The sequence below is a fragment of the Humulus lupulus genome, chromosome 3 (genome assembly GCF_963169125.1).
Source record: "Humulus lupulus chromosome 3, drHumLupu1.1, whole genome shotgun sequence".
Lineage (NCBI taxonomy): Eukaryota > Viridiplantae > Streptophyta > Magnoliopsida > Rosales > Cannabaceae > Humulus > Humulus lupulus.
In genome coordinates this window covers 282622645-282645391 of record NC_084795.1, presented here as the reverse complement: position 1 = coordinate 282645391, position 22747 = coordinate 282622645, and the positions used below count along the sequence as shown (strand labels likewise).

General features: G+C 32.2%; 3 protein-coding genes and 1 long non-coding RNA gene across 4 annotated transcripts; 2 read left to right on the top strand and 2 right to left on the bottom strand.

Moving 5' to 3' along the window:
- Window positions 1-6153: 6153 nt before the first annotated feature.
- Window positions 6154-7107, bottom strand: LOC133821708 (uncharacterized). Its single transcript, XR_009887748.1, has 2 exons — window positions 6805-7107; window positions 6154-6690 (listed from the first exon to the last, which is right to left on the bottom strand). It is a non-coding gene; the product is annotated as an uncharacterized LOC133821708 (long non-coding RNA).
- Window positions 7108-11523: 4416 nt separating this feature from the next.
- Window positions 11524-17628, bottom strand: LOC133825826 (putative disease resistance RPP13-like protein 1). The gene is made up of 2 exons (XM_062258719.1): window positions 15705-17628; window positions 11524-11771 (listed from the first exon to the last, which is right to left on the bottom strand). Exons 1-2 carry the CDS (start codon window positions 17626-17628, stop codon window positions 11524-11526), a joined length of 2172 nt encoding a protein of 723 aa, XP_062114703.1.
- A 56-nt stretch (window positions 17629-17684) lies between these two features.
- LOC133825824 (uncharacterized) lies at window positions 17685-18480 on the top strand. Its single transcript, XM_062258718.1, has 3 exons — window positions 17685-18051; window positions 18134-18277; window positions 18476-18480. The coding sequence occupies exons 1-3, from the start codon at window positions 17685-17687 to the stop codon at window positions 18478-18480; spliced, it is 516 nt and encodes a 171-aa protein (XP_062114702.1).
- Window positions 18481-21182: 2702 nt separating this feature from the next.
- On the top strand, window positions 21183-22450 carry LOC133821707 (uncharacterized). The gene is made up of 2 exons (XM_062253861.1): window positions 21183-21604; window positions 21699-22450. Exons 1-2 carry the CDS (start codon window positions 21353-21355, stop codon window positions 22059-22061), a joined length of 615 nt encoding a protein of 204 aa, XP_062109845.1. The 5' UTR covers window positions 21183-21352; the 3' UTR covers window positions 22062-22450.
- Window positions 22451-22747: the final 297 nt, after the last annotated feature.

Below are 22747 nucleotides of genomic sequence, written 5' to 3'. Positions count from 1 at the left end.
GGCTAGTCCGTAGGGTAAACTGGTAACGAACAAGTCAAAGAACTCAAATAATACAATCAGTTAGAATACTAACCACTCAGAATTGAGATTGAATTGACCTATGGTCAACTATATGATATGACTAGAATAGATAATAACGGTATGTTTACTTATCTTATCAACTGTCAATATCGGTCCTGTCTGATGTAACAAATACATCCGATCTTATCTACTTTGCTAATGTTGTGGAAAGAACATAACACCGTAATGTGTAAGTAGATCATATCGTAGATTGGCAAGTCAGTGTAAATCCGGTATACTGACTAATCTTAGGACTAACTTATTTTGAACATATAATCATATTTATATTCCACTGTGATTACGTCACTATAAATAAGATTAGCTATATGCTCGGGATTTAATAGAAGTTTATATTAAACAAATAATCATGAAAATAAAACATGTGAGTAAAGTGATTGACCAAGTCAAAAAATAATTTCTATTCTTTTATTGATAATAAAATGAGATTACAAAGAATTTGGGTTTTAATTAGGGCATAAAACCCCAACAAACTCCCACTTGCACTAATTGAAACTAATGCATTAATTCTACTAATCCCATTTCCTTGATATGCTTATCAAAAGTAGCTTCTGGTAGTGTCTTTGTAAATGAATCTGCAAGATTGTCTTCAGTTGCAATCTTCATAACCTTCACATCTCCCCTGGCCACTTATTCTCGAATAATGTGATACTTCCTTTCTATATGCTTACTCCTCTTGTGACTTCGAGGTTCTTTTGAGTTGGCTATCGCTCCTGTATTGTCACAAAACAACACAAGCGATTTATCCATATCTGGAATAACACCAAGATCCGAATATAACTTCTTTAGCCAAACTATTTCCTTAGCTGCTTCTGACGCGGCTATGTACTCAGCCTCCATGGTGGAATCTGAGATTGCAGACTGCTTTACGCTTCTCCAAATCACAGCTCCACCCCCAAGAGTAAACACCATTCCAGAAGTAGACTTTCTGTCATCGACATCAGTCTGAAAATCTGAATCGGTGTAGCCTACAGGGTTCAGAACACCACCCTTGTAGACTAACATATAATCCCTAGTCCGTCTCAAATACTTCAGGATATGCTTAACTGCTATCCAATGTTCCGTTCCTGGGTTTGACTGATACCTGCTCACTACTCCCACTGCATAGTAGATATCTGGTCTAGTACACAACATGGCATACATCAGACTTCCAACTGCAGATGCGTAAGGAACTTTTCTCATTGCATCTTCCTCTTCAGGAGTCTGGGGAGACTGCTTCTTTGAAAGATGAATTCCATGGCGGGACGGTAGATGCCCTTTCTTGGAATTTGTCATTGAGAAATGTTCAAGCACTTTATCAATGTAAGCTGCTTGAGAAAGAGCTAAAAGTTTGTTCTTTCTATCCCTGATGATTTGGATACCTAGAACATAACTTGCTTCACCCAAATCCTTCATCTGGAATTGAGTGCTCAACCAATTCTTCACATCTGATAATTTCTTAACATTGTTTCCAATGAGTAAGATATCATCTACATAAAGAACCAAGAATACCACTATTTGATTTGCCTTCAGTTGATAAACACAAGGCTCATCAATATTTTGTTCAAAGCCATAGGTTTTGATTATTTCATCAAACCTAAGATTCCAGGAACGAGAAGCTTGCTTAAGTCCATAGATGGACCTATTTAACTTACAAACTTTTCCTTCCTGTCCAGATACTTTAAATCCTTCTGGCTGATCCATATAAATGACCTCGTCAAGCTTTCCATTAAGAAAAGCTGTCTTGACGTCCATTTGCCAAATCTCATAGTCGAGAGCGGCTGCTATGGATAGGAGGATGCGAATGGATTTGAGCATGGCTACCGGACTAAAAGTTTCCTCATAGTCCACGCCTTCTCTTTGGGTATAACCCTTTGCCACTAATCGAGCTTTATAAGTCTCGATATTTCCATCAACACCTCGTTTCTTCATGTAGATCCACTTGCACCCAATGGCCCTAAAGTCACTAGGTGCTTCCACAAGATCCCAGATGGAATTTGAGTACATGGACTCCATTTCGTGTTTCATGGTTCCGAGCCATAGTACCTTTTCCGGGCTAGCCATTGCCTGTTTGAAAGACAATGGATCATCATCACTAGTGTCACCAACAACCATATTGGTTTCACCATCCAAACCATAGCGAACTGGATTCTTAGAAACCCTCCCACTACGACGAGGTTCCATGACTGTTTGCTCAGGAACAGTGGTACTTTCTTCATTTAAACCGACTTGCGTCGGTTGGACGTGAAGAGTGGAAATTTCATCATCAACTCGTGTTGATGACGATGGAACATTGGTTGGAGTCAATTCTTTAACCATCTCCTCTAAAACTACTTTGCTGCGAGGTTTAAAGTTCTGGACATAGTCATTTTCCAGAAAAGTAGCATTTGTAGAAGTAAACACTTTCATTTCTGAATGACTATAGAAAAGCCCACCCCGAGTACCTTTAGGATAGTGAACAAACATGCAAACTTCAGTTCGCGGTTCTAGCTTTCCCTCCTTTTTCCTCAGGACGTGAGCGGGACACCCCCAGATTCTATAATGGCTTAAACTAGGTTCACGACCATTCCAGCGTTCTAAAGGTGTTTTGGGGATTGATTTTGACGGCACGACATTGAGAATGTCATTCGCGGTTTCAATTGCATGTCCCCAGAACGAAGTTGGTAGAGTTGAGTAACTAAGCATGGATCTAACCATTTCCAATAAAGTTCTGTTCCGGCGTTCTGCTACACCATTTTTTTGCGAAGTACCTGGGGCAGTAAGTTGTGATAAAATCCCAAGTTCAGTTAAATGATCTTGGAACTGCATATCCAAATATTCTCCACCCCTATCAGATCGCAAGATCTTTAACGTTTTACCTAATTGGTTTTGAGCCAATGCTAGGAATTCCTGAAACTTTGAAAATGTTTCTGATTTCCTATGCATTAGGTAAAGACATGAGTATCTAGAGTAATCGTCATTGAAAGTGACGAAATGCTCAAAACCACCCCTGGCTTGTACATTCAAAGGTCCACAAACATCTGAATGCACAAGACCAAGTGGTTCTTTGGCCCTATCACCCTTTGCAGAGAATGGACGCTTGGTCATTTTGCCTTCTAGACAAGATTCACAGACAGGTAATTCACCTAAGGTGAGTTCCCTCAAAGGTTCGTCCTTTGTAAGTCTTTGAATCCTATCATAGCCAATGTGACCTAGTCTCAAGTGCCATAAATATGTCATATTATTGTTATTGGTCTTTTGACGTTTATTGGTCCTAGGTTTAGCTACTTTGAATAAATCATTATTAAGAGCGAGGGTTCGTTAGGTCGCAGAATATAAAGCCCGTTTTCCAAACATGCAATACACAATTGTGATCCATTGAAAGAAATAGATATATTAAAACTTGTGAAAGTCATAACAAATTGTTCTAATTGCAACATGGAAACTGAAATTAAATTTCTACTAAAATTTGGAATAAAAAATACATCTTTTAAAATTAAGTATTTATTTCCGAACTTCAGATGAGCTATTCCTCTAGCTTGGACCGCAACGAACGCTCCGTTCCCAACTCTAAGCTTTAAGCCGCCTTCGTTTACTTCCTCCCACGATTTAAGAAGCTTTGTTTTTATCTGCTAGAAACTTGGGGCAATCTTGTTTCCAATGCCCCTTCTTTTTGCAATGAAAACATTTACCTTTCTTGTTTTTTTTTGTTTTTCCCCTTAGCCGTCTGTGCACGTGGTTGTGCACTTTCCTTTGCAACTTTTGCAGGCTTGGGGTTATTGTTTTGCCCATCTTTCCTCTTGTTTCCAGCTTTTGAAGATGAAACTTGGTTAGCTTCAGCCTTAGCTGGATCAGCAGCAGTAGTAGTAGTTGTTTTCTTTTCTCCTCCCTTACTAGGTCCCCCCATAATAGATTCAAAAGTCTGAAGCTCATTCATGAGCTGCATCAGACCATAGTTGAGTTTATTCAACACATAGTTGGTGGTGAATGGAAGGAAAGCTGGAGAAAGACTGTTGAGGATTAAGCCAACTTGAGTTTCCTCATCTATTATGGCTCCGTGCAGTTTAGCTTCCTGAAAGTAGTTTGTCATCTTGATCAGGTGATCACGAACATGTTGAGAAGGTGCCATTCGAGCATTGGCATATTTTTTGGTGGCCTCAAAACGAGTCTGCGCTGACTTGGCACCAAACATGTCTTGGAGCTGATCCATGATTTCGTAGGCTGTCTCGACATTCTCCATCTTTGTCTTGAGAGTGTCGACCATACTAGTCAACATGTAGTATCGCGCCTTGTTGTTAGCCGCCTGCCAACGCTCATACTTGTCCCTCACAGACTTGGTAGCTCCTTCAGCTGGAACTTCCGGGGATTCCTCAGTCATGACGAACTTGGAGTTGTCACTTATCAACACAATGTTGATGTTTTGCTTCCATTTAAGGAAGTTTTCTCCAGTGAGTTTCTCCATCGAAAGTTGAGAAAAGATGTGAGTAGACACAGCCATAGCTCAAAACTACAAAGTACCAATAAAATAGAAATCAATCACATTTGCTCAATAAAACTTCTATTCACACAAATTTCAAGAAATAGCACAACATATACCAAAAATATGTAAGATATGAGAAAAAAATACTAAAAACAATCATATCTCTATTTGTTTAGGTTTTTAACTAATCTATGATATCCTTGTCCCGGTTGGCGAGAGTAAAAAATACCACTAGTTAAATAGAGTTGTAAACCCATTTAATAATGGACACCATTATTAACAACCTACTATTCGATCAAAATAAGAAAACAAAATCTCTTATTTTATGAGCTAGACCCACAGTTTCAATAATCATAGATTTAGTTCTAGTAGTCACCGTAGGGGTGAGTCTAGTAGAATTTGACCTATAATTATCTATATTTCAAAATCTAACCTTGTCAAAATAACTAATGAACACCTTCCGTAGGGGGACGAATCAAAGCGCCTCGAGGCCCCATTAAGCTATTGACTATGTTAAACCAACGGTGGAGATCGAATAAAATCTTTAAAATAAGCTCATTATAAAATTAAAATAGTATTTTTATTATTTATTTTTAGAAAATTAATGACTATGGTTTTCCCAAAAAAATTAAACAGATTAAAATTTTTAAAACCAAAGTCCTATAATTTCTTATTAATTCTAAAGTGTCACATTGAAACAAATTCAATTAATTTAGAATTATTTTGTTGCTAATCAATATTTAGGTTTAACTAATATAATGAACCTATACAATTAAGTCCAACTCAGGTAAATGAGCCTTAACAATTGAGCTTGTATGGAAGAAGGCTGGGTCCAGTATGTCGTTCCCACTTCAAATGCCCCCTATCTTCCATACAAGGTCCAAAAAACAAGAATTTAAACATTCGTTTTATTAAAATACCTAAAACCAAAAACAGAAGCACACTGCGAAAACAGAGCAAAACTAAACAAGCACAATTGAGAACAAAACAGTCAGACATATAGTTTATTTTCCATTTCTTTGACCTCATCCTCATCACCTAATAAAAATAGTATTACTTGAATATATAAATTCTTTATAGTTGAAAAATCGAGAGGGAAACACAATGATAGCATTTAATACAAACAAGCACATTAAACAAATTAGAACCTTCTTCCTAATGTCAACATACTTTATTTCTTTGTTATTCTATAGGTTCTGGATTCCAACTTCACCAATAGGCTCAATTAAATACAGTACCAAGACAAGGAAGCAAATTCTTTCCAGTTAACAAGGTAGAGAAACACAAATCCATTATTACTCTATTTTAGTTCTAGTTAGTAATAATATCCCAACAAACAATAAAGAAGGATAAGAATATGGAGAATGACACAGTGTAATAGCGTTATAAGGATTACAAAAAATATAAACAACATTTGGGGTTTTGGGAAAAAGCAATATTAAATGAGAAAAAAGAAAAAGACTTCAAGCAATGGCTTTGGCAGTGGCATTGCCTCCAAAACTTAAAATATTGGTAACAACTTTTTTTCACTACCTATAATTTGATTAATACAACTTATAAAATGATCAAAAGAAAAGATGTGTAGATACCAGTGATATCCAGCTAGTGGAACAAACTTGAGACCAACTTGAAGAAACTCTCCATTTAAGCACTCCTGCATATGTATAGTATAGCATATATATACAGTATATACACACAAGTAGCTACCATGTTATATACTAAGAAAAAGCTCAATATAATAAAGAGAGGCCACGAAAGAGTTATATAATTATAAATATATATTATATTTAATCATCTAACAATAATAATAACAAAAGGCAGTAGTAATTTGAGCACACAAAAACTAGAATCACTCATAGTTTCATTAAATCATATTCTGTAGTTTCTTTGCATCAATTTCTCAAACACTTGAAGAGCATCAACCATTGGTTTAAGAGATCCATATGCCCTGGTTTCCTTACACTACTTTCCAGCTCAAGACAAAAAACATCCAAAAGATAAAATCATAAACTAACTAGAAAATATCCTAGAGTTACAAGAAAATTTTAAGATAAACAAGCAAAAATTTAAATCCCAAATCACACAGCCACCAAGCCAACGAATCCCAAATCTCAAAATACACCAAGCCAAATAATTGGAATACATCAAAGCCTCCAAACAACTTCATACGAAACCTTACAAAACAGAATATATAGGCATTATAAATCTATTCATATATTTAATATTTATACATATATTTCTCAAATCTATATACACATGGAAAAAAAAAATTGTTAAAGAAAGCATACTTAGAGCAGAGACCACCGTCGCGACCCCTGCGAGGCCACCTCTCCACCAGCTGCGATGGCATACCTCTGATTGTTCAATGCCCCCACCGTCGCGACCCCTGCGAGGCCACCGCTCCACCAGTTGGAGGCTTCTGCTCGTGGCGGAGAACGACAACGAAGGGCTCGCGAGGCTGGAGTTTCAGCGGCGTCTGGTACTCCTGATCGGGTGTCTGCACGCCGGCGACCATCGGAGGGCAGCCGTTCGGCCCTAGCAGAGCAGAGAGAGATGGAGAAATGCAAGTATGGATCGGGTAGGGTGGGAGAGAGAAAGGGATTTTTGGCACTTATATTTTATTTATTTATTTTATAAATACAAATAAGAGTATATTATTCAGATAAAAAAAAAGTGATATTCCTAATATTATAAAAAATAATTTTATGCTTTTTTACTTAACAACAATTTTAAGGACTTGCTTTGAGAGTTTTTAGTATTTTTTTAGGACTCGCTATTAAAGACTTCCAAAACAAGTCCTTAAAATTGTTAAGTAAAACACTCATTTTTTAGCCCAGATTTTTTTAGGAATCGCATATTTTTTTAGGACACTCATTGCGAGTCCTAAATTGTGTTTTTTCAGGACTCTGAGTCCTAAAAACTCCATAAATATTTTTAAGGACTTGCATTTATATGCGTGTCCTAAAAAAGTGTCCTGTAAAGGGTATTTTGTAGTAGTGAATTGTTATTAATTGATTAGGCCCATTATAATCATGCAAAGCAAATGGGCATTCACAAGTGGAATTACCCACAAGAGAGGAATTTAAACTTTACATTTTCTAATGGGCCCAAATAAAACCTATCATTTTATGAATATTTTATTTGGCAAAATACCATATATCTAACAAACATATGGGCCACTATATGCATCTAAGCCCAATTGCAAAAATACCATATATAGTGCAAACAGACATGTTCTAATTGGATGAGCCTAATCATGTTACTATATGAGCAATTCTATGAATTTATGCAAAAATACCACAATTTATTTCATTTGCAAAAATACCACAATTAATTATCTAGAATTTATCAAAAAAATTCAAATTAATTAAATTTTTACAAAAAATAAGTCAATTTAAATGAATTTTATCAACAATTAACAATAGTTAATTTAAATTTCATTTATCAACAATCAACTTAGTTTTATGTTAATTTGAAAAAAAATATATATTAATTTAATTTAAATAGGATTTATCAACAATTAACCAAAGTTAATTTAAATCACATTCATTAAAAAAAATATTTTATTAATTGGCTGAAAAAAATGATATTTTTCAAAATTTAACCAATTTTAAATTTTAAAATCAATATCTTAACTATTTTCCAAAATATCTTGTGTTGTTACAACTACTATCTAATATTTTAACCATTTAAAAATAATAAAATACAAATAGTTATAACAACCCTAAAATATCTCACATAGTTAAACAAATTCAGATATCCATAAAAATATCTAACTAACAATATTCAAATTTCAAATAATTTAAATATTAAAAACTATAGAATAAAAAGATATTTATATTTTCAAAAAAAGATTTAATAAAAATTTCAAGAATTTAAATGAAAATATCTTAAATATCTGATATCATAATTATGATATTTTAATATATTAAAAGATTTAAAATTAAATTGTTAGTCTAATTTTAAATTTGAATTTGAATCTTTGTATAAAATATCTAATTATTTAAATCTCAACTAACCAAAATATCTTATTTTAAAAAATTTAAATGATAAAACAAAAAAGATATTTTAGGTTTTGATTATAAATAATAAATTTCCACAATTTTAATTTTTATTTATTTTTCAAAAAAAAAAAAATTCTGGATGAACAGTACCCGTATCGGGTACTGTTCACTCGAGTGTGCTCTGGCTATTGGTGGCGCGCGCATGGGAGGCAGTACAAATTTTTTTCAAAATTTTTTTTTGAGCAATCTTTCAAACAAAACTATTTTCTAATTAATTTTTAACATGTTTTACACAAAATAAAGCATATATAAAAATTAATAGCATAGAAAACACAACAAAATAATCTAAAAATTGCTAAAATTCACATAAAATCAATATGTTCATAAAAACATGAAAAAACCATCAAATTATTCAAACATATCAAATAATCTAATTTTAAACATGTTCATGCATGAAAATAAAGATTACCAAAGGTTCTGAGGCCAGTTGTTGGATTAGCTTATACATGATCTTTATTTATTTTCATGTATATCTAATATTAAACAAATTAATACGAGATAGCCTAAAACATGTATCTAAAATTGAATTTAAAGAGAAACAAATAATAGAATACTTACAGTATATGCAGCGGAATTAAGAGTCCTTCCTTCAGTTTCTCTAACTCTTGTATCCTTTCTGTCGCAGAGTATTATCAAGAAACTGAACCGATCTTCTATTTTCTTTACAATCTTCCAATGTATCCTTAGAACCACCTAGACTAGTGTGGGCAATTCTCAACACATGAGATAGATATAGAGAGAAGAAGAGAAAATAACAAAGAGACTTAGAAAATGACTTGTGTTAAGAGAGAATCTAAAACTATCAGAAAATCTGACTTGTGACTTATCAAACTTATGTTTTGACTTCTCTCTAAGCACTTCTTTTATAGACTCAATTAGACCATTTAATTTAATTAAAAAATCAATAAAATAATAGCCATTTTGAAGCCCTAGGTCGAAATTATCATGGGTTATAGGCCCGTGAAATTTCCTATTTGATTATAAGCTCATTGGACTTAAAATCAAGGTCTGTATTATTTTCTATTGATTTAATTAATTAAATAATTATTAAAATCTTTTATCAAATTAATTATTTATAATTTGAACCTTGATTTAAACTTATTTATTAATTTAGATACCAATTTATCTTAATTAATAAATCTGCCATAATTTCTCTTTTCTTCTCAAAATTACACAACTCTGTGAAATTATCCAAAATTGACATGGTTAACTTTGATAATTCTAATTAATAATTAAATCAATTAATTGAGACTATCTAGATGATTTTATCCAAGGTACAATGGGGACCATGGGCCTATGAAATCAAGCTCCAATAAGTTATCATAAATCTAACAAATAAATTTACTAACTTATTAATTCCTCGTGACTCCACTATAGACTTGGAATTGCACTCTTGAATTCATAGAACGCTCTATAACAAATATAGATACGCTATTAATTATCCATTGTTACGATCATAATTGTCACTCAATCCTCTATAGACGGTCTACAATGAGATAGGACTAAAATATCGTTTTACCCCTCATTATATTTTATCCTTAAAACACTTAGTTCCTTGTAAATGATATTTCAGTAAACTAATTTAATTACTGAAATGAGATCTTTATCATTTAACACCTTGAACCAAACTAAAAGGAAACCATCGTTTCACTCCTTCATCAGAAGCTATAGATGTTCATATCTATGATTAACACTCCCACTCAATTATACTACTGAGTTCCCAAGATGTAAGTATGGGCTAGTCCGTAGGGTAAGCTGGTAACGAACAAGTCAAAGAACTCAAATAATTCAATCAGTTAGAATACTAACCACTCAGAATTGAGATTGAATTGACCTATGGTCAACTATATGATATGACTAGAATAGATAATAATGGTATGTTTACTTATCTTATCAACTGTCAATATCGGTCCTGTCCGATGTAACAAATACATCCGATCTTATCTACTTTGCTAATGTTTTGGAAAGAACATAACACTGTAATGTGTAAGTAGATCATATCGTAGATTGGCAAGTCAGTGTAAATCCGGTGCACTGACTAATCTTAGGACTAACTTATTTTGAACATATAATCATATTTATATTCCACCGTGATTACGTCACTATAAATATGATTAGCTATATGCTCGGGATTTAATAGAAGTTTATATTAAACAAATAATCATGAAAATAAACACATGTGAGCAAAGTGATTGACAAAGTCAAAAAAATAATTTCTATTATTTTATTGATAATAAAATGAGATTACAAAGAATTTGGGTTTTAATTAGGGCATAAAACCCCAACAGTTTGCCTGCAACCCCGAATATTGAGAGAACTACTCAAAACCTTGCAACATCATGTAAATTGATTTAAAATCTCCATGAGTGAAGAGCACCACATCATTAGCAAAACACAGATGTGTGAGATGTAACTCAGCACATCTGTCATGAAATAGGAATTCCTTGTTCCTCGCAACCTTTTTCAAAATTCTATTCAAATACTCCATTCCTAACACACAACAAAGGTGACATCGAATCCCCTTGCCCTCAGCCCCCGATTTGAGCTAAAAAAGTCATGCAATGACCCATTTAACATAAGCGAAAACTTAGGAGTTCTCACACAAGTCATAACCAAGTGAATAAATTGATTAGGGAATCCAAATGCCTCAAGCATTTCCCCTAGGAAGTCTCAGTCCAAGGTGTCATAAGCTTTCCTAATATCCGTTTTCATAAGGCAATTCGGCTTACCTCCTTTCCTCTCATAATGTCTGACTAGGTCCTGCCAAACCATCACATTATGCCCAATGTATATCTACCTTGAATGAACCCTCCTTGATTTCCCGTAACCAAGTCAGGCAAATTTTTTCTCAACCTACTGCATATAAGCTTGGCAGTCGCTTTATATAAACCATTGCAACAGGAAATTGGCCTAAACCCACTTACAGTTTCAGGACAAGTGACTTTAGGTATGAGAGTTATAGTTGTTGCATGCATTAATCTCCTTCAACAAGTTTCTAGTCTCTAGAAAAGACAACGCTGCTTCACTAACCTCCTCACCAATTAGATCCCAATAATTCTGAAAGATAAAGCTGCAAAACCCATTCGAGGCTGGGGCTTTGTTTCTTGGAATATCCAAAATTGCATTCTTGACCTCATTTTTCCCAAACGACTGCAATAGGCTGTGAATACTTGCTGAGGAAAGAACTGGACCTTCATTCATGACACAATTACACTTCATTCTTAGGTGAAGGAGTAATTAATAAGTGCCTCAAAATAGAGATATAATTAATTAGTGTACGAATTTCTAATGTCATTACATTTAATTCTCCTATCAAGATCTATATGCGTTCAATTAGTGTACAATGCATTATATTTGCTCTATACTAGCTATAAACTATCCATATAAATCCAAAATACCTATTTTTGGCTTAAAGTATTTTCTTATAAATATATATATATATATAATATAAATACATACATTGGAAAGACTCTCACTACAAATAAATGTACTCTTTAGTGACAACATTTTAGTCACAACATATATTTTGTATGACTAAATAATATTTTTAGTCACAACAAAAAAATTCATGTGACTAAAAAATCATACTTAATCACAAGTTGTCATTGATATAGTTTTAGTCACAACCTATTACTTTTAATAATAAAGTTTGTTGTGACTAAAAATATATTTAGTGACAATAAATTATGATTTTTGTGATTATTACTTTTAGCCACAAACATTTTAATGATGACACATGTAAGATGATTTTTTTTTAGTCACAATTTTTTTTTACTTGTAGTCACAATTTTATTGTGACTAAATCTAAGATTTTTTTGTAAGATTTTTTTTTAGTGCATATACGTACATCTTAACTTATTTATATAGTGTGGGGCATTGTAGTTGTGGAAAATCCCAATTAAGTTGGTCTAACTTTTACTAAATAATAATATAAAGCTGCGAGTGGGACTTCCTTTTTTTTTTGGGAGAATACTTTTTGGTCTAACTTGGTCCAATTGTGCGTCAACGCTCTTTCACCAAAGAAATAATAAGTTTGTATTAAAGGTAACTTAGTGGGGAGAAATTTCCAAGTGTTTACACGGATAAAGTAATAATAATTAATTGTTTGATTTTTCTTTATGTGGACGAATGAGCATTATCTACTACCTAATTAAAGTTTTGAAGAAAGAAAAGTAAAAGGCAGAAAAGAATATAGAAATTTCTCCGAATCCCACAAATAAGGATTTTTGTATGTATCTTAATGAGTAACACACACACACACATATATATATATATGCTTCTTCACCACTATATATATCTTTGCATTGTCTATACATATACATCCTCACACAAATTTACTTCTATATAGTTATCCATTAATATCTTAACATCGATATCTTAGCTAGGTATTCATATTTATGTGTTTGTATCATTATTATCTTAACATCTTATTTATATATATATATATGGGTGCACTCTTAATGGTTACTACTCATAGATGGTTACTTTAATATTAACCGTTAGATTAAGATCAATGATCCATATTTATAGTTGTTAATTAATATTTCTAAAAATAAATTTTGATTTTTTCAAATTTTTGGAAGGTTTACTTGATGAAAAACATGTATTTATTATGAAAATATAATATTATAAAATTTTCATTTTTCAAATGCATGTCAATTTCTAAATATAGCTAGTGTTTCTCATTGGTTGGAAACACCATTAATTATGGCAAACAAAAAATAACTAAATTCAAAATTAGTGTAGAAAAAAATATTTACTTGTTGTTGACTTGCTATACCAAGTTACTATGTTACCACATCATCATAATTATTAGTACCCATCTATGGGTAGTAACCATTGAGAAGTCTTCCATATATATATATATATTATTCATATTTATATGTGTTTGTATCGTTATGTTGTAGATAGGTGAAAATGGAGGACCATTTTCGAACCGCAGCTTCTTATTATACAAACGTTTCTGTCTCTTCCACACCACAATCACCACCTACATTTAACCATCCTCCTTGTCATCTTCTTGAAAAAGGCATGTACTTAAATCATAATTTTCTGTTATATATATTTTGCATGATTAAAAAAAGAATATTTACATTCATCTGTATTGATATATATATATATATATATATGTATGACTTTGTCTTCGTTACGTTAAAAAAGAACTATCGAAAAATGGGTGCACAGGCTTTAAATTGATATATATTTAGTGATGTAAGAGCATTTAACAAGTGTCTGGCCAGGCTTTTATTATGGTTTATAACACTAATCAATTCTACCTGGGAAATTAAAGAATCATTTTCAGTTGTTTGCGAAATTATGTGTTTTTTGAATCCATGAATTTTTTAAGAATTGTATATAGGAGGCAATTATATATCAATATGTGTTTCTAGGTACATTTTTTTCTCACTTTATTTTTATTTACATTCAAGTTGCATGTCTATTAAATTTTCTAAACAAAGAGAAGTTAGGCTATGCTATTCTCTTTTGTTTATCATTTTTTCTCTCACCGTAGTCTTCTTCTTCTTCTTATTATTATTATTATGCTTTCTGATTTATATAAAATTATTATTATTTTGTAATCATAACGTATTAGAAAATATAAAATGATCCCACTTGGAAACCACGTACGTTATTAGAAACCATCATGTTATATAGTTTTGTCCACGTGTCTTTTTTTAAAAAATAATTCATATGATATTTTTTACTCAAATCTTTTTAGAGTAATAATGATATACACGTAATTTTTCATCACACATTATCGACGTGGCATATCTTGTCAACCACAAATGAATATAGTGAACTAGACTTTTATGTTTCCACACATTCCTTCTAGTCCATGAGATCAGGTGTTGCCCAACTGGATAAGACGCGTTGGATTGGACTAATTGTCCAATCAAATGTTTGGGTGTGGTGAGTGATTGGTCTAGTCCAATCACTCAAATATAGTTCCACATAAGCAGGACTTTTTTATAGGAAGAATTAAGATTTAGTTTGAATATATATTACATTTTGATTATATTATTTTAATTTATAATATATATATCATATTATATTTATAAAAATATATTTTTTAAGAGAAAATACCAATTTGGCTATTGTGTTCTTCTTCAATGCACGATTGACTATTTTGTTTTATTAAATGACAATTCAGACAATGTGTTTTACAAAATTGATCAAAATAGTACGTACCTTAGACTCAATTTTGATCAAAATATTTTCAAATATAATTTTGCATTCTCATCTTCTTGATCAGCTTCTCAACTACAGCGAATTCATCTCATCTCCAACGACCCAATAATTGATCTTATAAATAAAAATATTTTAACAAAAATCAGATCTAGAGTACTATATTTTGATCCATTTTTTAAAACATGTGGAGGCTAATCATGTTTTCGGGAAAAACATATATAGGGACCAAAATAATATTTTTTTTATATATAAAATATTTTTATTATTTTTAATTTATATATAATATTTTTAGGGATATTTGCGGCCAAAGTGCCAAAAATTTTACTTTTTTTTACAGGTAAGCAACAAAATTTTTTTTTGGCGATGAAAGTACACAAATATTACTTTTTCTTGCATTTCGGTACCAACCGTCAAATTTGTACCACTATTGTGGATTATTCTTTAGCTGACACGTAATTATTACCTTAACGGTTAATACAAAAATCAAGAAAAAATAACGTTTTACACAAAAAGAAAAAAGATTTGAAACTTTAGTCACAAATATTCCATATGTTTATTTTAAATAATAAAATAATTTTTTACTTGAAAATATTTATTTTAAAATATCAATTTAAAAAAAATACTTAATTAATAATTTAAGTATTTTCCTATAACTGATCAAACAAGTTCTTTCAAAGAGATTTATATATATATATTTTTTAAATGACCATATTTATCATTATATATATGTATATTTATATATATTATCTCATGAGTATTAATTGGCATGAAAATCAGAAAAATGGTCGACGTGCAATTCTCTTTATCATGCAGCATTGAGTGGAGATTGTATAATATTGTAACAGAATCCGGTAACTTCACAATGTTGGTGAAAGAGAGGTCTAAATAGCAAAGATATATTAGTTCACCAATTGAATTAGAAAGCTCAGTCATACCAGAATAACGAAAAGATACAACTCTCAAACGTTTCAACTTTGACACCAAATGATGCACTACTTCCTTAGGTATACATATATCTTGATATTCTGAACGTAATGCTAAAAAGGTCCGCAAACGAGTAGGCTCAAAATCATAACTAGATATCTTTTCATTGCAGCAAAGGAGTTCCTTTGTACATCCAAGGTGACGAGTCTTCTTCTCAAACTTGCCAATGTCTTCACTATGTTCTAACAAATAATTGTATTTTCCAGAGACAGCTCTAGCCAAATCAACGATAAGATCATGCATAGAAACTATATTCTCTGCAAATTCACGAGTCTTTATTTGAAAAAATGACAGAGATACTAAATCGTCAAAATACGCATTGCCCACTTCTTCCATGCTCCTACTCCCTTCAGAATGCTTCACAAGATTTTCAGCCATCCATATCAAGACCAGCTCCTTTTTGTCAAATTTATAGCCTTTTGGGAATATCGAACAATAAGCAAAACACCCTTTTAAGTGTGGAGGAAGATAATGGTAGCTCACTTCTAACACAGCTGGAAGAGTCTTACTCAGTTCCCAAACATTACTTCGTGCTATTTGTTCCCATCTATCAACATCCCACGTCGAGCGCAGGAGCCCTCCTAGAACTTTAGCAGCCAAAGGCAAACCTTTACATTTCCCAACAAGTTTTCTGCCAATGCTTTCCAGTTCTGGGTTATCATTAAACTTTCTAGGATTGCCATTGGAAGCATGATTCGCAAAAAGTTCCCAACAATCATCTTCCGATAATGCACTAAGCTGGTGTGTATCACCACTTCGAATGTCATCTGCAACGTTTGCACTTCTTGTCGTTACTATCATCTTGCTCCCTCTCACCCCATCATCGAGAGGCTTCATCACATTTTTCCAGCAAACATATTCTTCTTCCCACGCATCGTCCAGAACAATGAAAAACTTCTTTCCCATCAACTTCTTTGACAGACTAACCTGGAGCGAATCCAAACTCATGTTATTGAAAGACTCCCCTGGAGCTATGCATTGAAGAATGGTTTTTGTCACTGCCATGGCATCAAACTTGTCAGAAACATACACCCAGGCCAAAACTTCAAACTTGTTCTTAACTTGTTCATCGTTGAAAAGGGTCTGAGCAAGCGTGGTTTTTCCAACTCCACCCATTCCCACTATGGGAATCACTTCATATATCTTTTGACTACTACTGCTACCTGAATCTTCTGACATCAACAACTTGAGCAAACCATCCTTGTCCTTATCTCTGCCATAAACTTCTGGTTCATCGGGAAGAGAAGTCGTGGGAGACCTTTCCGTGAGTTCTTCTTTCTTAACATCACTAACCAGGCGCAGAATACTGATTTGCTTTTCAAATTGCTCCAACCTCCTAAGAATCTCATCCATCTCGTTCTTTCTTTTGCTGCCAGTTAAATTGACAAGTTTGGAGAGTTTGTTACTCACCTTAGCAGCGATGGCTGTCGACTTTTCTTTCTCAGTAATCTTGAGCTTGAGAGCATCGTACTCGATTCCAGCGAACAGATCCTCCGCATCATCGACGACGTCTTTGAGCTCGTCCAGCCACTCCTTCACCCCAGGGACTTTGTTTTGCTTCTGCTCCGCATCAGCAAGGACTGCAGACAGAGCCAAGAATTTCATCTTCATGTCGTAGAGACGACTAGAAAAACCAGAGCGTTTCTTCCCCTTTAAGAACTCCACCACATACCGAGAAGCAATCTTCTCGAGCAAAATATTCAAGGAAGCAGACACAAGAGCTCCCACCACAATTTCAGCAGCCATCAGTAGTAGCAGGCTGAGTTTCACAGACAAAGATTCAGAGAGAGAGAGAGAGTAGTTGGAATGAGAATTTGAGGCAAGTACAGTAGAAACTTCAACTTTGAACAGTTGACATATATGAACTTTCTTCATCGTTATATGTATTATAACGTCAGAATGATATTATAAATTCTGCTATTACGAGCTCCATGGAAACTGCTCTTCACGTGGCAGCAGGAGCCAATCAAGCTGAGTTTGTGGAAATGTTGATCGATGATAATGATCGTATAGATTTGACTGTTCAAGACGCACATGGCAACACAGCCTTTTGTTCAGCTGTTGCAGCTGGGTCTAAACGAATTGTCCAAAAATTTCTCACTCTCACACATCTGGTTCCAACTGATTATTTCATCAAAACTCGTGGTGGCCAAAATATGTGTCCGTTGTATATTGCTTCTTGGTTTGGACAGCCTCAAATAGTTTCACTATTGTATCAAGATAGTATTAGTAAGGCTGATATAGAAGTTGGTGAAATATTTGGGATATATTTCAACTGTATCCATAATGACATGTACGGTACGTTTGTAATTTTTATTGATTACGTATTATAATTTTATATAAATCAATGAGGTCATTCTATTTCTATTCATTTTTGCAGACTGGGCCATAAAAATGATTGAAGATAATGTTGACCTTGATATCGCACACTGTTGGGATACAACTGAAGAATCTGCTTTGCATGTTTTGTCTCGAAAACGACCTTTGGATTTTACAAGCAGTCCACAAGCTAAAACGATATGGAGTAAGTTTTTTATTTTTGATTTATTATTATTATTATTATTATTAGTATTAGTATTAGTATTAGTATTAGTATTAGTATTGTTAAGTACATGTTTATGAAAATACATGTAAATTAATTTACTGTGTGAAACAAATTGATTGATTTTATCATAATGTACATGTAATGGATTTTCGTAAGTTTTATTAACAAAAAAACCAGTATAGTCCACAACTAACAAACACTACAAGTTAAGGTTTTTGGGGCTCCGCAAAACCTACTTGTAGTGACATTTTGATGAAGTGATCAAAATTATCAAATTATTTTTTTAAACTCTCTGTAAAGATTAACAAAGTTTTATTTAGTAAGTAATATCTTGAGAATCACTACAACAAAATAGACATTTAATGACTATATGGGGGAGACTTTGTAGACATTCAACGTATGACTCACAAGGGGAGACTTTGTAGACATTCAACGTCTTCCCTAGGAGTCGTCATTGGTTTTTGTATTTAAGAAATAGTAATTAATTAATTAAATAGTTATTTTTATATTATTTAATTATATATATTTTGAAATGAAATTAAATATATTAATTAAAAAATCTAAACTATATGCAAATTTAAAATATGAATTTTTATTAATAAAACGAAATGTGTATATAATATGTTTTAGCTAGCTAAAAATACAAAAAAATAATATTTGTTGTTACACATACAAAATCAACAAATATATTATACTGGCTGGATAGACATATAGTAAGATAGAAAAAGTAAACAATAGAAACTTATATTTTGGGACGATGACTTTGAATTATCGGTACCATATCGTTCACCCACTGTTGTCGCATTTCATTAATCTCTGTTGGTGTATATGGCGTAGTGTTTAGCTACAAAAAATATAAAGTACAATATATTATTTAATTATAATTATTTGATTATATATACTTTAATAATAAATAAACCGTAAACTTTTTATAAATTTATATATATACACACCGCTTTCTTCAAGTAAGGTCCAGGTCTATCCATATCATTTCATATGTCTTTGAAAAATTAAACAAAAAAACCTAAATAAGCATACGAAAATTGGGCAGCATTTCCCTTATATTAGTAACATAATCATCTGTCAATCTAATAAAATCTAATCAAATAAGCACAACACAATACAAATATAATAATAGAATACATAATTCTAGACAAAATTGAGAAGCATTTCCCCTATAATAGTGATCTAACCATCTGTGAACAATAAGCCAAACAATTCAAACAACACACAATAAATTTCTTCTTTATAGCTCCGCAGCACACAAACAAATTTTCCAGAACCTACTTCACTAAAACACACAGTTCTCAATCTTCTGTTACCACTGCAACACACAATTTTAATCTCAGAACCTACTTCACTATGGATGAATATTTAAGATATTCAAATTCCTCTAACAAAAATTGAATAATAATAAAACAATAAATAAGATAATGTATGTACCTCATGCAATTAATAGTCATTGCTAGCAAATTTACTTCACTTTTACAATACGTGCACTATACTATTAATTAAAACTTTAAATTAATTAATTAATAAAAAAATAGTAAATCAATAAAAAAAACATAACTATATATAAATAACCTACTTAAATGTTAATAAAGATATTACAAATACATATATAATTTTCTAATTAAATAATAATATAAATTAAAAAAATTATAAACATATAAACTTGAATTACTATTTAGTATGTAAAATTAAAATTAAATTATTTTTCTTATTTGATATAAAGTTATTAAATACCTTTTTGCAAAACATATTTATTTATATATATATACTTAACAAACATTAAAAATTAATTAAAAAATATATAATTTTCGGAATAAATAGTAAATAAAAATTTTAAAATAGTAAATAATGTGGTATCATGTTAAAATTAAACAATGTAATATCTCAAATATATATAAAAATTATTTTTCATACTTTAAACTAATATTTCAAATAAAACCCACAAAACTATAAAAAATAAGCACAAAAATATTTTTTTCTACCATTATAACTATAATACATTGTTTAATCTTGAAATCCTACCTCAAATATGCTTTAAATCCACTTTGATGAGCTAAAAATCACCAAAACCACAACTATCATAAGCCCTAAAATCTCAATATCAATCCCTTAATATTTAGAGAAAATAAGCATAAAAATTGTCCTAACTATTATACAACACTTATAAATGATAAAAACATACTTCAAATGGAATTTTATGGCCTAAAATTAGCCAAAATATCAAAGAAAATCCCAAAAATCCCTTGAAAACGTCTCCTCTCTGTTTCGTGCATATGCTCTCGGGGAAGCGGAAGAAAAAAGCTAAGTAATATAGTAGGGGAGGCCTCTAATGTCTCCCCTGGGAAGACGTGCCTAGCCTCTAACGTCTCCCCTTGGGAGACATCCAATGTGGCATGTCTTCCCAGGAGAGACGTTAGAGGCTAGGCACATCTTCTCAAGGGAGACGTTAGAAGTCTTCCCTCATATATATTCGACCAAATTTTTGATATTTAAAAAAAATAAAAAATTATATCATATTTTTAAGTATAATGTCTTCCACCATTTTTGATGACTTACCTAGTTAAAATCATCAACAAAAACTTTTAATGACTTACACATTTAGACTTTAAATATTTCTGAATACTTTTAATGTGTAAGTCATTATAGAGAGTCATTAAATGTCAATTTTGTTGTAGTGAATACTGGTCAACAACATTATTGTTCAAGAAATCAGACCATGGCATGCTATCACTATCACGTTTACAGTTTACGATTTATATACATACATATATATATATTATTTGTATTGTTCTTATATATCTTAATGAATATATAACTAAATATGTCACATTAATGTTACTAGGTCGAGTTTGGCCAAGAATTTCATGCCAATCACCTAGCGAAATTCCAGCACTAACATTGGCAAAAATAATCTGGAAGCAAGTTTTGGAAAAGCATGGTTATCAATACAATGAAATTCGAAGGATAATTAAATATCCATTCAACTTAGTGATAGAATCTGCGAACAATGGAAATTTTGATCTCTTGGAAGTACTTATAAGCATGTGTCCTGAACTGATTTGGGAAAGGGATGATAAAAATAATACCATATTTCACATTGCAATTTTGAACCGTCATGTCAAAATCTTTAGACTAATACACGAAGTTGGTGTGTTGAAAAGTGTAATACGAATTGAAGCAGGCAACAATTCCAACAACATATTACACCTTGTTGCGAGAAAGCCACAACAAGGTAAACTTGATTCTATTATAGGAGCAGCATTGCAAATGCGACATGAACTCTTGTGGTATAAGGTATATTTCTTTATAATTTATCTATATATATACTTCCAACTTTCTAATAATGTTCATATATATGATCATCATCATCTATACATGTGATATATAGGAGGTGGAGAAGATTGTAGCACCTTCACTAAGGAACAAAAAGAATGATGAAAATCAAACACCAAATGATATTTTCACTAAAGATCATGAGCAAATGATGAGTGATGCTGAAAAATGGATGAAGAAAAACTCCAACACATGCCTAATCGTTGCGACAATCATTGTGACAGTGGCATTTCCAGCAGCTTTTGAGATCCTAGATCAAGGAGACAAAGATAAACATAATGTCAGTTCTGTAAGCCAACTTCCTTCACCAAGGGACATTATCTCTATCATTCTTTTAATCTCAAATGCCGTTGCCATGTCCTTTTCTTCAATAGCTATAATGCTTTTCTTGTCCATCATGATATCACGTTTCACTTAAAATGAGTTTCTTTGGACCTTGCCATGCACCTTTATAACTGGACTCTCTCTACTTTTTGTCTCAGTCACTGCCATGATGGTATCCTTTTGCTTTGCCTCCTTTATACCCAATGAATCACTAAGGATACCCATTTTCTCCTCTTGTATTGAGCTTCTACCAATCATTTTGTTTTTCTATCTTGTGTATCCTGTCTTTCGTGACACAATACATTCCACATTCTTCTCTCAGAATGAGTTCAAGGCAACAAATCGCTTACTTAAGCATTATGAAAAGTAACAATATTTAAAAGAAACTGTAAGTTATTTATGATTTGCCTGGCTAAACATAAATGTAATTGTCCTAAACCATCATCTAGAACTTAATGATGGTTTATCTTTAATGAATTTTGTGTGTACAATGGCTCTTGTAGTACTATCCATGTTCCGGTGCTTTGGGATCAACATTGGCAAATACTATGCAATTTGCACATTAAATTTCCTACTCGACATGGAAAACTTTCCACTTTAGTTGTGCAACTAACGTGAAAAAACAAGCAATATAGATAAAAAGGAGAGAAAAATGGTTGAAAAGTTCTATTTACTCACAGCATTAAATGCTCAACGGTTACAATGAATAAATAAATTGAGTCTATTTAAAGGTAAAGATACAGAGGACAAAGAGAATATTCATTTGTACAAATATCACTG

What these genes read in the sequence shown, in the direction of transcription:
- LOC133825826 (XM_062258719.1), bottom strand. Translation starts at nt 17,628, where the DNA reads ATGAAGAAAGTTCATATATGTCAACTGTTCAAAGTTGAAGTTTCTACT. An exon ending in TGTATCTTTTCGTTATTCTG is followed by an intron (nt 11,772 to 15,704) that starts GTATGACTGAGC and finishes TCATGAATGAAG; the next exon opens with GTCCAGTTCTTTCCTCAGCA.
- LOC133825824 (XM_062258718.1), top strand. Translation starts at nt 17,685, where the DNA reads ATGGAAACTGCTCTTCACGTGGCAGCAGGAGCCAATCAAGCTGAGTTT. An exon ending in TATCCATAATGACATGTACG is followed by an intron (nt 18,052 to 18,133) that starts GTACGTTTGTAA and finishes TCATTTTTGCAG; the next exon opens with ACTGGGCCATAAAAATGATT.
- LOC133821707 (XM_062253861.1), top strand. Translation starts at nt 21,353, where the DNA reads ATGTGTCCTGAACTGATTTGGGAAAGGGATGATAAAAATAATACCATA. An exon ending in ATGAACTCTTGTGGTATAAG is followed by an intron (nt 21,605 to 21,698) that starts GTATATTTCTTT and finishes TGTGATATATAG; the next exon opens with GAGGTGGAGAAGATTGTAGC.